The 16,922-nt window shown below is 25.3% G+C and overlaps 1 protein-coding gene across 1 annotated transcript; it reads left to right on the forward strand.

Moving 5' to 3' along the window:
* Positions 1 to 4,373: 4,373 nt before the first annotated feature.
* Positions 4,374 to 6,288, forward strand: LOC114392751 (heat stress transcription factor B-4-like). Its single transcript, XM_028353978.1, has 2 exons — positions 4,374 to 4,744; positions 5,303 to 6,288. Exons 1-2 carry the CDS (start codon positions 4,496 to 4,498, stop codon positions 6,176 to 6,178), a joined length of 1,125 nt encoding a protein of 374 aa, XP_028209779.1. The 5' UTR covers positions 4,374 to 4,495; the 3' UTR covers positions 6,179 to 6,288.
* The last annotated feature ends 10,634 nt before the right edge of the window (positions 6,289 to 16,922 follow it).

Genomic DNA, 16,922 nt, shown 5'->3' on the forward strand with positions numbered 1-16,922 from the left:
GAAAATGTAAACTCAAATATACACTGTTTATGTTTCGTACAAAATTTCATATACTTATTTTCTTTGTTCTATTTAACATTTTTGGAATAAAAATTGCCGTTCTTAGAGGTTATTTTAAGTTTCCTAGTATTATTGGCTATTGATATGAATACAATTATTTAATTTGTGGACTAAATGTATTTCATGAACATTAACTGCCTTTGCCTGGTTATTGTTTTTTCCGCAGACAATATATGTTCATTGTTATCAAATTTACTCTCTTCCCTAGTGAACTAGTTCGTGCATTCTGAAATGCAAAGCTTTCTGTATTAATTATTCGCAGTTCGTCGTGAAAAACATCAACAGTACGTACGTATCATTAAATAAAAAATTGAAGCGGCCTTGGTCAATTTGCTTCGTTAAAAGATAGGCTTTATTGATTAGAATAATAAGGAAACATTAAAAAGTTGAACGTTTAAAACAAATAATAATGACTTAATACATTTTGTTAAAAAAAGAAAATTATTTTCCGATAAACAAAAAAAATACTAATATTTTAATACAAGGAGTACTCCAAGTATATAGTAATTAACTGACGAAAGATCTAATTAAATATTCTTCGATGTCAACAGCCAAAAACCTCTAAGATTTACGAAACAAAAAAAACACATTTAGATTAAGCTAGACAACATAAACCAACATACTTTACCTTTAATTTTAAGTAAAATATAAAAGATAAAATTATATTTACACTAATGGTACATATTTTAGAACATATCACAGACTCAAGTAACATATTGAATAATGAAAAGTGTTCAACATACTCTGTAACATATTCTTTTTTATGAGTTAAAATTTATTAAAAACTTTAAAATTAATTATGCACACATACATGAGGTTCATTTATATATATATATATATATATATAGAGAGAGAGAGAGAGAGAGAGATTCAAAGAGGAAATTAGAAATAATGTATTAGAGAAAAAGTGGTTTGTTAGTATTTCTCATTAACGAATAGCCTGTTATACTACACGAAGTCACGAACCCGTGTTAGTAGACAGATTTACTTTCCTTCCTACAAGCGTGTCTCAATTTGGAAGTGTTGCATTGCTCAAAATTTAAAATAAACGGTAACGTATCTTACATTTTAATTTATAATATTAAGCTTATATTTTTTATTGCATTATTCATCTCACAACATTTTTCTGTCTGACTTTTTTTTTTATCTTGGTTCCTTTTTTATATAAAATATTGCACAAATCAAGTATACCTACATGTTTCTAAAATTTGTAGGAAATCCTTCCACATATCAATATTATTTAATTAATATGTAGTTACTTGTATGGTACATTGGATATTTCATATCCGTATTATAGAATATTGTGTAGCATTTAACTAAGTTTTGCTTAGAATTGCATTTACCTACAAAGTTTAATACACAAACAAGTAGCTCATGCATGCTTTAGGCCGGGAAATAAGTAAATAAAATATAAATTAATATAATATTATTGCTTTCCCGGGGATACACAAAGGGAGGTGGAAAAGCTGTAAAAAATTTGCTGGGAACTTTTGGGGGTCAATAATTCAATCACCTGGACACGTCAGCAGAGTGAGGCCTAGGTTAGGAGCAGCTATAGAGCTAGTGCTTAGGAGTAAAAGGCACTAGGCCTTGGCCACATATAGCATAATACTACAACTCTTACCACACTGCCACATGATGTTGAAATTTGAATAGTGTGTTTATGAGTTTATCAAGAAAAGGGGAAAAAACCAGGAGAGAAAGAGAATGTTTTTTAGTCGCTTTAACTTTTTAACCAGAAATCTTTAATTTTTTGCTCTCTGCTAGAAGTTCGAAGAGCTTGTTAGATTCCAAAATCTTTCCTCTCATATTCTATTTTTTTTTTTTTAGGTAAATCATCATTTTGGTATTTAAATATGTAAATGGATGATAATTTAATTCTTACAAATAAAGTGTATTTTATTTTGAATTTATGAAATTATTTTATCATTAAATTATAATATTTAAAAATAAATTTGACATTAAGTTATATTTTTTAGAATTAATTTAATATTTAATTATAAAATTCAAGAACTAATTGATGATTAAGTTGTATGCAATGCATAACTATAGTACTTTTTACATACTAAATAATTAAATTAGAATTTTTAATTTTTAAGATATTAAATTATTATTGATTTACACGAAAAATAAATACTCATTTACCCTATTTTGATCTTTTGGAAGCTACAAAGAGTAATTTTGTCTTGAACGTGGCTTAACTTAGACATGTGCACAATTAAAAAAAAAACACACACACAAACAAAGCAGCTTCACACACTTCATTATATTATTTTAGATTGATGATGAGACCCATCTTTAATCTAGAATTTTGTCTTACTTGAAACTCTTTATTTCTCTTAAAAAATAATGTATTTTGAAGGAAAAAGTTTGCTAACAACACATTCTTTGAACATGCATTCTTTTAGTACTTCAAATTTATTAAAATTATAAAATTAAGGGAGGGTATAATTAAATTTTAAAAAAAAGTATATATGAACCGATCTAGATTAGATTGGAAGAAAGAAAGAGATATAGCAAACAGAAGAGAAGGTGAAGAAGGATAAAAATGTGGTCACCCAACTAAAGCAGTCTTTAGTTCTCATCACGTAGTTCGATGTATTGTTTAATACTATATGTGCAATTGAAAAATGATAGGGATTCGAAATGAGAGACTACTGATCGGTTGGTGACATTTAATAACAAAAGGAAAGCTACAAAACGGAAAGAGGACACTCGTTTAACGTGAAGTGAAACCCACCTTCTCTTTCCATTATGACTTGTGTTCTTTCATAAGATTCCGTTAATTTAGATTTATTTTATTATGACAACAAAAAATGTACTGTACTACTACTATCTGCACACAATAAACCCAACTCCTTCACCGAATTGCCCCTGTTACCGAGGGATAGTCCTTTGCTTTGGAATTGGAGACATCTTTGTTGATTACATAATTATTGAATATCCACCCACCTTAACCTTATCATCCAAAGGTAAATTATAGTATTTATTTTACCGAAATTATCAGGGAAAAATATTAACTAATGTAGTATAGTATTTTTAAAATACAGCATATTTTTCACTTATCAACGGCACAGATTAATTGACCTAAAATTATCTCCAATATAAAATAAAGTACTTATGGTTTAAATAAAAAAAATTATGATTTTTTTTTATAATTCTTTCAAACACATATGATTACAGATAACATTGTCTTTCAAATACAGTACCTTTCTATGACTATTAATTACCTTTCTTCTTTGTTTGTATCATATTTTTTTAAAAACTTTTTATTGTTCTCATTTTAGTTTTTATGTATCTCCCTCCCTTGCACCAAATTCACAATATCCCATTTAGATGGTGAAAACATTAACTAGCCGAACAAAAGTCAGAAAAGGGAGTAAAGGGGAGATTTGCGAGGAGGAGGGAGGGTCCAAATGTCAATTTGCAAAAGATGGCAACATGACTTTGTTCTGCACTGCACCTTCTTCCTCTTGTGCTCGATTTCAATTGGGTGTGCGCGGGATGAATATGTCAGAGATCAGAACCAACACATATACGCACAATACAAACACACACGTAGAAAGAGAGAGTCACGGGTTTGTCTTGAAAAGCCCCTTATTTCACAGTCCTAGACAGACACACAGACAGACACTTATTCTCTCTCACCACATAACCAAGCACCCCTAAACAATTCAAACAAACACACATATAATATTTATATTTAGGCAAATGTTAACGGATACTTTTTCAAGTAAAATTGAGAAATAAAAAATTATATTATTTATAATTTTCTTTAAATATTTTCTCTTTCAGTTTTATAATCAGTGTCCAATCATGTTTGGATGTTCGTTTAAAATATGATATACAAATTTCAAGATAAATATAATGATCAACAATATCTGTTTTATAAAAGAAAAGATTTATGTTTTTATAAACTTCATTTTACTCCATAAATCCATTTGTAAAAATAATACTAACATGCACTATATTTATATATTTCTTTCGTTTGTATTTATAAGATTTAAATTTAAAATAATGTTTTTTTTACTACCAATTTGTAATATTTTTTTATTAATTATTTTTGAATTAAAAATACTTTTCATTAAAAGAAAAAAGATAATATATTACAAATTATTAGAAGAAGAAAATATTATTATGATTAAATTAATTACTATTTTTTAATTTTAATAAATTTGGTAATTGAGTAACACCATAACAAAACAATTTCCCTGCCACTCTCCAAAAACAACATCCACAATTTAGAAAGAAAAAAAGAAAAAGACAGAGCCAAACCACATTAGACAGTAACAGCATTAATTTCTCTCTCCCCTCCTTTATCTAGCTTGCACCATTCCCATTCTCTCACTCACACTGTCTCTTTCTCTCTGATCTTCATTCTGTCTCTTTTCTTCTCTTTCTCTTTTCTTCCCTCAATAGCAGCATAGCTAAAGCTATGGCTCTTCTACTGGACAACTGTGAAAGCATTTTGTTGTCTTTGGACACACACAAATCGGTTCCTGCACCTTTTCTTACAAAAACATACCAACTTGTAGAGGACCCTTCCACCGACCACATAGTCTCTTGGGGCGAAGGCGACACCACCTTCGTCGTTTGGAGACCCCCCGAATTCGCTAGGGACCTTCTCCCCAACTATTTCAAACACAACAACTTCTCCAGCTTCGTTCGCCAACTCAACACCTATGTATGTATCATACACCCATCATGTCTCTCTTCTTTTTCTTAATTTCTACTCATACGTTCTTCCGAGACAATCTTATTCAATACATTATGAAACACTAAATATAAGAGACAGAACTTAGATACCGTTTTTTAGATGTTTTTTGTTTGTTGTTCTATTAGAATTGGAGTTTCTTCCATAATGTGTCTCTTCCTTTTGTTTTTCACATTTTCTTCTCTGTGAAGAGGATTCTGTCCGAAACATCATTAAGAGACAATTGTAACTTAGATATAATTATTATATACTTTTGATGTTGTTCTACTATTAGTGTTGGAATTTTATTAGGAATTTGCATAATAAAGATTTACATTAGAGATTAATATACTAAAGCAAAACTCCAATTCCTATTAAAAAAACAACTCATAAAACATTTAAGGAAGTACATCTTAGTTTTATCCAAATATTGGCAGCGCACTCCTAACTCCCATTTAACATACCCATGTTAATCTCACTTTCAAGATGTTACATTTTTGCATGCTCCTATTAATTAACTAACATGGTTTTACATTTTTTCTTAAATAGGGTTTTAGAAAGATTGTGCCTGATAGATGGGAGTTCGCGAATGAGTTCTTCAAGAAAGGAGCGAAGAACTTGCTGTGCGAGATCCACAGAAGGAAAACCCCTCACCAGCATCATCAAGAAGTACAAGCCATGAATAACCATCACCACCACTATCATCATCATCAGTTTGGACTCAACGTTCCTCCATTCTTTCCCTTCCACAATAGCAGACTCAGTATTTCCCCTCCTCATGACTCGGACGAGTTAATAATACCCAATTGGTGTGACTCGCCACCAAGAGGAGTTGCAAGTGTAAACAACAACAACAACAACAATAACAACTACAACACTGTCACTGCACTTTCTGAGGACAACGAAAGACTTAGGAGAAGCAACAACATGCTCATGTCGGAGATCGAACACATGAAGAAGCTTTACAACGGCATTATCTACTTCGTTCAGAACCATGTCAAGCCCGTGGCTCCAAGCAACAACAACACTTTCCCTTCTTTTCTACTCTGCAGTAATAACATTAATAGCAATAGCAACAACAACACATCATCACAACCACAAGCCTCTCCTATGAGCAATGTTTCAACGGTGCAAAGGCAAGTGAAGCCATTTCTGGGGTGTTACTCCAACAACACCAAGCAAGCGCGTGCTGTGAACTCTTCTCCCACTAACAGTTCCATAACCATTGTTGAAGAAGAGGCTAGCAGTAACAGCTGCAAGACGAAGCTTTTTGGTGTGTCTCTCCAATCCAAGAAAAGGGTGCACCCTGATGAGTACGGATCTAACTATATTCTTCAAAGCTCCCAAACGAATAATAAGGCGCGTTTGGTTTTGGAAAATGATGAACTATTAGGCTTGAATCTTATGCCCCCTTCAACTTGTTAATTAGTTAGTTACTAGTTAGTCGTCGCAAAATTCTTAACTTTAGAACCTTGCTATTTTCTAATTTTAATTGCTTCATATATGTATAAATTAATATTTTTTTTCTTCTTTAATCCCTTGATTTTTAAAGTTTTAAAGAAGGCAAATGATGTTGATGGAAAGTGGAAACGTGTGTGCGTGCGTGATCCTGTGTATATTTAACTTAGTGCCGAGGTTATATCCTTCGTTTTTACTATTCATATATCCCCTATCTATAAATCTATTAATTATAGATAAAAAATGAACAAATAATTCAAGGAAAATATAGGGCAGAGGGAGACTTATTGTATAGTTGCGGAATACTATGTGTCTATGACTTAGGTCAATATTTAAATGATACAAAAAAATGAACTACATGATAAAATATGTAAACACCTATGATAGAAACGGATTAAAAAAAAAGAAATATAAATATAATAAGGAATATATATAATATGATAAAAATGAAAAATAATGAGCAGAAACACTACATAAAAGGGAGCGATGTTCACTACATGATAAAATAACTAAAATTTATTCTATATATTTTTAATTGAAAACTCTTCACATATATGGTATCATATCAAAATTGATCGAGACTATGCATAGCACATGTAATTAAATTGGTTGACACCATGAACTGTTTGGGATAATGTGACAAGATGACGTTAATGAATTTTATTTACAAACTTTTTATCAAAAGGAGTTCCTTTTTAAACATATTTCGGAGGAAATCTCTTATTTTAGGGATTTGGCTATTAAGATTGTCAAAACATGCATATTGTCAACTCTAGCTGCGGAACATCCTGCAACATCTCTATTCATACACAAAAAAAGCAAAAAGCATTCACAGGCATGTGGGTTTTGCCACCACATGATCATGCATGCATGCATCCCTTATAGGTTTCGCTAGTAGAACTGGCAAAATAGGCATGATTGATTTTAACCGATGAAAATTAGGCATGGTTTATTTTAACGGAAAAAAATAAATACAATTGTAAGATTATAGTTAAATTAGGGATGGTTGATTTTAATGGAAAAAAAAATAAGCATGCTTGATTTTAACGAAAAAAAATTAAATGGAAAAAATTAAATACGATTGTAATTGATTGTAGATAAATTAGGGATAGTTGGTTTTAACAGAAAAAATTAGGCATGGTTGATTTTAACGAAAAAAAATTAAACGGAAAAAATTAAATATGATTGCAGTTAAATTAGGAATGATTGATTTTAACAGAAAAAATTAGGCATGATTGATTTTAACAGAAAAAAATTAGACGAAAAAAATTAAATACGATTGTAATTGATTATAGTTAAATTAGGGATGATTGATTTTAATGGAAAAAAATAGATATGGTTGATTTTAACAGAAAAAAAATAGATGGAAAAAAATAAATACGATTGTAATTGCTTGTAGTTAAATTAGGGATGATTGAATTTAACGGGAAAAAATTAGGCATGTTGATTTTAACGGAAAAAATTAAATATGATTATAATTGATTGTAGTTAAATTAGGGATGATTGATTTTAACGGAAAAAAATTAAATACGATTATAATTAATGATTGATATAATATATTTTTAACTTTATTTTGATTGTTTTTTTTTTAAATTGATATGGTTTATTATAATAGGAAATAATATTTAATTATGTCTTATCCTTATTTCGTCAACCTCTATCCTATTTCGCGAGCCACCATGGCGAAACATGTTGGATATGCTAGATGGGCATGATATGCATTGGTGGGACAATGCATGTGTGTTTTGTCAATGATAATGGCAAAACCCACGTGCACACGTGAATTTTAAGTTGACATATACAAGTATATTTTCGTAAATGCAAATGATAACATATCTGTTTTGTTATTTTCATAAATAAAAATAATAACATAATTATTTTGTTATTTCTTTTGGTGAAACCCTTATAAAATAGACCCATTTTAGAATATGTTTAAAAATGGACTTCTTTAGATAAAAAATTTGTAAATAAAATCCATTAACGTCATTTTGCCGGATAATGCACTAATTTCACGGAGGTGGGGATGGTTGGATTGAAACATCTCAAGTTAAAGCAAAGTGTAAATGTTCAACAACTCTGGGTGGTGGAGTTCAGTTCATTCTCTCATTGGGGCAACTTATTGCACACGATTGTTTGTGTGGGATAATGGGAATTTTTGTCTTTCCTTTGTTCATTTTTTTTCTTCTGATTTTCGTATCTGCATGATTCAGTTGCATTAATGAGAGAGAGAGAGAGAGAGTTAATGATAAAGGGGGTTACTTACAATTTTACTTGGAGAAAAAGGTGTGACCGTGAGCACTGAGAATGTAACAGGCTGGAGTAAAGACGCTTTTTATTTTGATTTCTCTAGGGCTTTCTTGACCAAGCCCCATTAATGGCCTCAATATTGTACGAAGTGAGGAACACCAATTACTTTGCATCGCAATTCAAAAACTGATGAAGTGATGGGTGATGTTACAATGATTCATTATTATTTTACTATGAAGGAGCTGACAGAAAATGACAAAAGTAGTATTCATAAAAAATCCCATTAGTAGTAGGATTTCTGGATGCTATGATTATTAATTTGTGGATATTAATTAATTCATACTTTACATTAGTTAGTAACTAGTTAATTATTGGGTGTTCTAACCGTGTCTTAATTTCTTTTAAAAAAAGTATTTAAAGTGTAAATTATAACAAAGTAGAAAAATAAATTATAAAAAGTATAATTTTACGTCTTCCAATAAAAAACTTTCACTCTTAATTCTTTAATGAGTCTCATAGGAGCACTTATTAGTATTTAGTTATTTGCCTTAATAATTTTATATTTAAGTTGGAAATAGTACTATAATTTCATGAGAAAAAGGATATTTATAGTTTTTTACAATAATTTATGATATGTACTTTTTTTTGTTTAGACGGGGGCTGTTGCCAGTTTATTTAAGGTAATTGACGTGTTAAAATTAATCTCAGTATATATATATATATATATATATATATTACAAATATGTTTTTAGTGTATATACGATAATGTTTTCTCTATTAATAGTTAGAATTCTATTTTTCATTTTCATTTTTCCTTAAATGTCATCTAGACAGAACAAAAACGTTGAATTTGATTACAATATGAAAAATAGTAGACTTGAAATCATTTACGAACAAGTAAAATTTTAATCATTAAAGTTTGAACTTGCTGACAATCGTTTAATCTAAATAATTTTTTTAACAAAATTAACTTTAAATCATTAAAAATGTGTATCATAATTCATAGGATGAGTTTGTTTAATCTTATAATAAGTAATATATAGGAACATAATAAATTATATTTTTTAAATTTTAAAATAAAGGCTACTAGCAGATTTTAGAAAATAGAAACAATGTATTTACGAAAATAATATGCGTAAATGTGACTCTACTTTATAGAAAATGTTACTATTATAAGTAAATGATACTGGTTTCTAAAATCTATACACCGAAAAAATGCTGCTACCAGTTTTTAGAAAATTAAAAAATGCTTTTAAAATAATAAAAAAAAGTAATTAAGTAATGAGGAGAGAGATTTGTATGCTTTTTTATGAGAGGGGAGAGATTCTAAAGAAGTTAGTGCATGAAATAAATAGGAGAGATAATTGTTTTTTCTTTCTAAAAATCATTATTAATTAACTAACTAAAATTGGTTGTTAGTAGATAATTAATGAGATTTAACCTGCGCAAAGTTAGAAAAATCAATATAATATTAGGTTCAAAATTATGTTAGGTGAGAATTATGTTTTTGTGACATTGTGTTTTTTTTCTTCTGTTTGAAGATGGATTGTTATTGTACGTGAATATATTACTAGGAGATCAACATTTTGGTAATTGAAGTATGAATGAAAATGAGTTAATAATATTATCAATCTCAATCTTCTTTTTTTCATTATCAAGAATTTGTTGAGAGAATTTACTTTTAACACCATTAAAAAAAAATGATTTTTTACGACGTTGATTTAATATCGATTGATTAAGAATCATCTTAAAAAAAAGATACATTTGTATTTTTATAAATAAAAATAAGTATTTAAGACGATTTTACAAAAATCATTTTAAAAAATACCAATATAAGATGATTTTATAAACACTGTCTTAAAATGATTGTCATTTTAAGATGATTTTATAAAATAATCTTAAAAGATTTTTTATTATTAAAAATTGACAACAATAAACATGTTTATATAAATATAAACTTATTTTATGGATAAAAAATATCTGAGTAATTATAATTTTAGTGTGTTATTAGTTCATTTTGATCTCTTACATTTTTACATAAAGATCAATTATAAAAAAATATATTTTAATTACACATGTTTTTACATTTAATCATTATCTTTAAAAAAAATCCATTCTACTATTAATCTTATATTATATTTTCAAATATTTTAATTAAATCTTATATTATATCTTTGAATAATTATAATATAGTGTTTTATTTATTTATAGTCCCCCAACCTTAGGCTGTTGACTTTTTCTTTAAGAAGAAAAGCAGATAAAAACCCAACCTCAGATTTGGGTCGGAGGCTACGAGGGTTTTTTTTTTAAAAAAAAAAGGAGATAAAAATAAAACCTCACCTATCAATGCAAGCAATCTTAGAGATGAGATCATTATGAGATGTTAAACACGCAACTTTAATTTGTTTTTCTCAGAAAAGTTAAAAATTGGTAAAGATGCTTTTCCCCCCAGGAATGGGCAAAGATATATGGCACGTGACGTCGGATTCTCTTATAGTATCTTAATTTTGGTTAAAAAATCTTAAAAAACTTAACCATCGTCCATTAACTCAAGAGTGTCATTATTAGATAAATCCTCTTTCACTACACTATTTCTGGACAACAGAATCTACAACAATTTGATAACTGCAAGTTAATTAGTACTTTGGGTATGATATTTCGACTCACGTCATATGCTACGGTTGCGATACATAGAATACATCAATTACCTTTAAATGTTTTCTTTTCTTACAGCATTTACCTTTAAATGTATTTTAGAGTTTAGACGCACTAAAGTATAATGCTAAAATAAATAATATAATGACTAAAATATATAAAAGAGTAATATACATAATATCCAAAAAAATAACAAAAGAGAATAATAACACTCCACGTTATAAAAAAATTAAAGTAAAGTCAACAATTATTTTAAGAATAAAAAAAATAAAATAAAAGATGGTAAAAACTAAAATGGTATTAGAAAGAACGTCTGAAAGAATGTTATAAATTAAAAAAAAACTTATTTATTGATATTCCTATGATAAAAAAAAAATCAGCTAATTAAAAAAACAATAATCTAACTAAAACTGTTTGATAAACATATATTCTAATGAGAAATCATCTCAAATATGATTTAAAGTAATTATTATAAATTATTCGATCTTACTGTACATAATAATATAATACTGAATGATAGTATAAAAAAATTATATTTTGAGTGCATTTTAATCAACTAGAGTGCATGACGGGTTAAATATATATTTTTATAAATATTTATATAAAAAAATTTGAATAATGAATGTTTTCTTAAAATTTGCATTAATAATTAGTTATAATTAAAATATAACATTTTAAATTATTAATTATTTTATAAACTCCAAATCAAGTAATTACAGTTATTTTTAATTAAAAAAATATTAATTACTTTCATTTATCATAAATTTTCATATATCATAAATATATTATATATTTGGTAGATTATGATTCTTAAATACAATAAATGAGAGACATAAAAATTAAGCATATAATAAGTAAGTAAGGTAGTAATTTGAAAGTTCTTAGTTATAATAAAAAAATGAAAATAAAATATTTTTCTGTAAAATAAATGCCATTTTTATTTATATACTTTTAAATTAAAACTAAATTCAAAGTATGCATAGCGTGCATGAAATAAATTTCGGACAATGCTATAAAAATATACTAAATTTTCAAAATTTAAAATTTTTCAATTTTGAATTAGGAATTATGAACCAAAATCGAAAGAATTATTTGACATAAAAAATTATTAATTACTATTTTTGGTACAGATTTCATATTTCATTAATTCCATGTGTAGCAAATTGGTCTTTTTCTGGTACAGGGGAATAAATAAAAGCATAAAAAATTTGTTTTCGGGTATATATCCTCGAAATATTCTAAAGTATCATAAACACATGTTGCGCGCGGACCTGGGATGCTGAGAGTAACTCACTAAACCATTGTATTTGCAAGAGAATGTTGCACCATCATTTTTTTTTAATTCTTTACTTCATCTTAATTATTGAAATGGAAAACGTTATAAAATAATGTTAAAATACAAACATATTTAAAAGTTACATATAGAAAGTAAAATGAAGTTTTTTTTCTTTTAAAAAATGTGGAAGAAGATTAACCCTCTAAACTCTACTGTGAACACATTACATGAAAAGATTAAAGATGAAAATAAAAGATTACATAGATGATGACACTTTTAAACTCTGCAATGAAATCAAAATTAAAATTAAGGAGATTAGGATTTTAAAACATTTTAAAAGATTTTTAAAAAAAAAAATAAAATTGTGATAGTCAATTAGAATTTTTGAATAATATAAATAACTCTTATAGTATTCAATTAAAACTTTAAATATTTTTTAAAGAAAACTATCAAAATTCGATAATATTCCATTAAAATTTTTTATAACTTAGCAAAAGTATTTTGGTATTAAAAAATATATAAAATTTGATAAATTATATTTTTTAAGAAAGATTTTTATGAATTTCATCATTCATTAGATTTTTTAGTAAATAATCTCACTCAAACCCTTGAAATTTTGCTATTTCTTTTTCTATTGGTTACTAGATTTTTTTTATCACACATATTCTTTTTTTTCTTTAATATTCTTCAAGATGCATGAGTCATATATATTTTTTCTATTTTTTTGGAATAAAAAAATGTCAAATATATTCTCTCTCTCCATTTTTTTTATTTTCTAAATTAAATTATTGTTTGTCTTATGTGGTGAGACTAACTATATTTTTCTTATAATGATTATGTCTATAACATGCTCAATACAATATTTTTTGTGATTGTCACCCTTAATTTCATAATTCTCAAGACTCAATAACCCTCTTGTTAATTTTTTACTTTTACTATTCCTTTTCTAGTATATATTTATTATTGCATCTCATTTAAATATGTTATTAAATTTATCATTAATAATTTTAGTAATTAAAAAAATAAAAAAGTCAATGTATAATTTTAAATATATTGTTTAAATCCAGAAGTGAAAATGAGAAGATGTTATAGCAAGAAAGATTAGTATACGAGGACATAAAACTATAATCAATATAGTTATTAAAAGATTAAAAAAATATTTTGATTTTAATTTTTTTTCTCTAAATCTCATCATTTCTTATTATTTTTTTTTCAATAACTCTTATAATTTTGAATGTATTTTTAAAAATTTACATAATTTTTTCAAATCTTATAAATCTATAAAAAAATTCAAATCTTTTAAATCCTTATGATATAAATTTATTAAAATCCAAAATATCATAAAAGTCTTGTAAAAAGTCTCATAAGTTATAATATTCCTACATAATCATTAAAATTTATAATATTTTTTTATATTAAAATAATATTTTAAAATCCTAATACACCCCTGAAAATCACATCACATGAGAAAAAGAAATTGACATACTAAATTTATTTATAATGAGAAAAAATGATTATATACCGAAAAGTGTAAAAAAAAATTATATTGTCATCCAATCATAACTCAATATATATATATATATATATATATATATATATATATATATATATATTGTTGACTTAATTATTTTAAAAGTTAGATCAACGATGATTTATGATTAGATGACGATATATTATACACCGTTAATGCATGACCGTTAAACTCATTTATAATAATAATTGAATATTTTGAAAATGAAATAATTTGAATATTAAAAGAGTTTAATACTTATGCATTGACGGTGTAAAACAACTTTATACCGTCATTTAATCGCATATCATCATTCAAATTATTTAAAATAATTATTTTAAAAGTCAATAAATTTATCATGTATAACAAATTATGATTGGAAGATTGTACAAAACTTTGTACATCGTGTATAACTCATTTTCTAATGTTAAAATCAAGAATAATATGAATTACCTTAATTTCAAATTTTGAATCAGAATATAAATTAATGTTGTCAATTAATTTAAATCATTATATAATAGTTTATTGTTATCATCGTTATTCATTATGTTAGTATTTAAGGAAATATAATAATTTTATATCCCGTGTATGAAGTTGAACATTAATAATATTTGAAATATATAAAAATTATATCAATTATGCTTTTTTTTCTTCAAATTATTATATTTTATTTATTCAATAATTTAATTTATTAATTGACCGTTCAATGTCAATAATTCAATATTTAGTTTATTTATTGGATAATTTGATATATCAATTGACCATTAAATATTTAATTTGATATTATATTATAATATAATTATTTTCATTTTAAATTAAATTATTTACAAAAATATTTACCATACTAATGCTTTTGTATTAAATACTGATACTGAATACAAAGATGATTGTGATATTGTGTTAAATTAGAAGATAAAATAAAAAATGATTTGCACTCATTAATTATAAAATATGGTTGATAAAAATTAATTAATTTAATTATAAAAAATTGATTTCAATCATTTGGAGAGAAATACGTAGACATATATTTCAATTCAATGGATAGTAGAATTGGCCGTCATTAATTAGACAATATTATTTATAACAATTAATTATTTAATTATAATTACAATTATATAAAAAAAATTGATTGCAATTAGTTAATCAATATTTTAATTTAAAATTAAAAAAATTAATTTGATTATAGTATAGATTTGATTATAATTATTTTATAATCAATATTGACAATTATAATAATAATAATAATAATAATAATAATAATAATAATAATAATAATAATAATAATTGTAATAGCTAATTTTTATAATTATTATATAAATAAAATTTAATATTCATTATTATAATTACATAATAAATGAATATTTAAATCAAATCATTTTATTTTAAGAATCTTACATATAATTTCTTTTAGGATAAAATGAAATTTTTTGTTTTCCTATTTTTTTTAAATACATGTTCTTAGTCTTCTCATTCTTTAATTAGATATTTTATCTCTATTTTTATAAATTCATAATTTTAGTCTTTATATTTTTTAATTAAGACCTTTTTGTTTCCTATTTTTGAAAAATTTTAATTTTAATTTCCTTAGTCAATTTTAGACTTGTTGAGGATATAATTTTTTATTTTCTAATAAATTAAGTTTGTTAGCAATTGAATAATTTAAAAAAATTATTCATTATATGGATAATAAACAAACACATTTCAATTAACATTTATTAATACATAAATTAATATTTAAAATTGATCATAATAATTAAAATTATGAATTTTTTAAAAGTAAGAAATTAATTGTCTCAAGTAAAAATTGAGAAACTAAAATCGTAAATTTTTTAAAAATAGAAGGAAATACCTCAATTAAAAAATGAAAAGACTAAAAGCATGAATTTTTTAAAAAAATAGAGGAATAAAATTTATATTTTAACCTTTCTTTTATTTGAAAAAGCATTTATTTTCTACAACTTCTGATAAAGCGACGTGTTATAAAAATATGTTATTGCATTGAGCAAGACTCTCATACAACCATGCAAATTGCAGGATGAGAGTAAGAAATTAAAGTGCAAAGTCTAGAAAAAAAAATTATTGAACAAACACGTAAAACAAATGTATTTATAATAATGATCTGAAGAATTTTAATTATTGTATTGCATCTAATTATATTTATATTCTTTTTAAAAAAAATAAGAATCATGTATGCATTAATTGGACCATTGATTTAAACATTGCATGTCCTATTCCAAAAAATTAATTTGATTGCAGTAATTGCATTTGATTTTAAATATGGCTTAAAGATAATTTAAATCAATTAAAATATGTATTTTGAAATTGGACAAAGCTGACACATAATTAATTGATCGGGAATAATTAAAATTGAATACTCATAATTGCAGTTTCGTGGAATAAAAATTATGTAGTAATTATTAGTACCTGTAATTGATAATTATATAAGAACGTTCATAATATTAATATTTTATTTAGGATAATAATATTACTAATTTCCTCTTTTTTTAATTTAATCATTAACTATTCTAATAAATTTAAAACATCATATTTATATGATGAGAAAGTTTATTTAGTGAAGGAAACCATTTATTTTAAAATTCTATTATTAAAACACTAATTAGTATTAAAAAAATCAAAAAAATTGTCAGAAATATTGGATGAATTTATTTATTTAATTTTAATATCATAAATTAAGTATAAATAATTATAAAAATATTTATATAATTTTTAAAAAACCTAAGTATACATATGTTTAATTTGAGTATTAAATTGATTAGGTTTATGTTTTCCCGAAATCAAAGGAATAAATAAATAATTTCCATTAATAATTATTATAATTAAAGTAATTATTTAATAGAATTTTTAAATTCAAATTCAAATATAACTATTTAAATGTCATTAATGTAATAATCATAATCATAATTATTATAATAATGGTATGTAACTGAATAAAAAATTTACTAAGCATCATATTTTGACAGGTGTCATCGAATCTCTATTTAGTTGACACGTATATTTAAAAA

This window comes from Glycine soja, chromosome 17 (assembly GCF_004193775.1).
Source record: "Glycine soja cultivar W05 chromosome 17, ASM419377v2, whole genome shotgun sequence".
Classification (NCBI taxonomy): Eukaryota; Viridiplantae; Streptophyta; class Magnoliopsida; order Fabales; family Fabaceae; genus Glycine; species Glycine soja.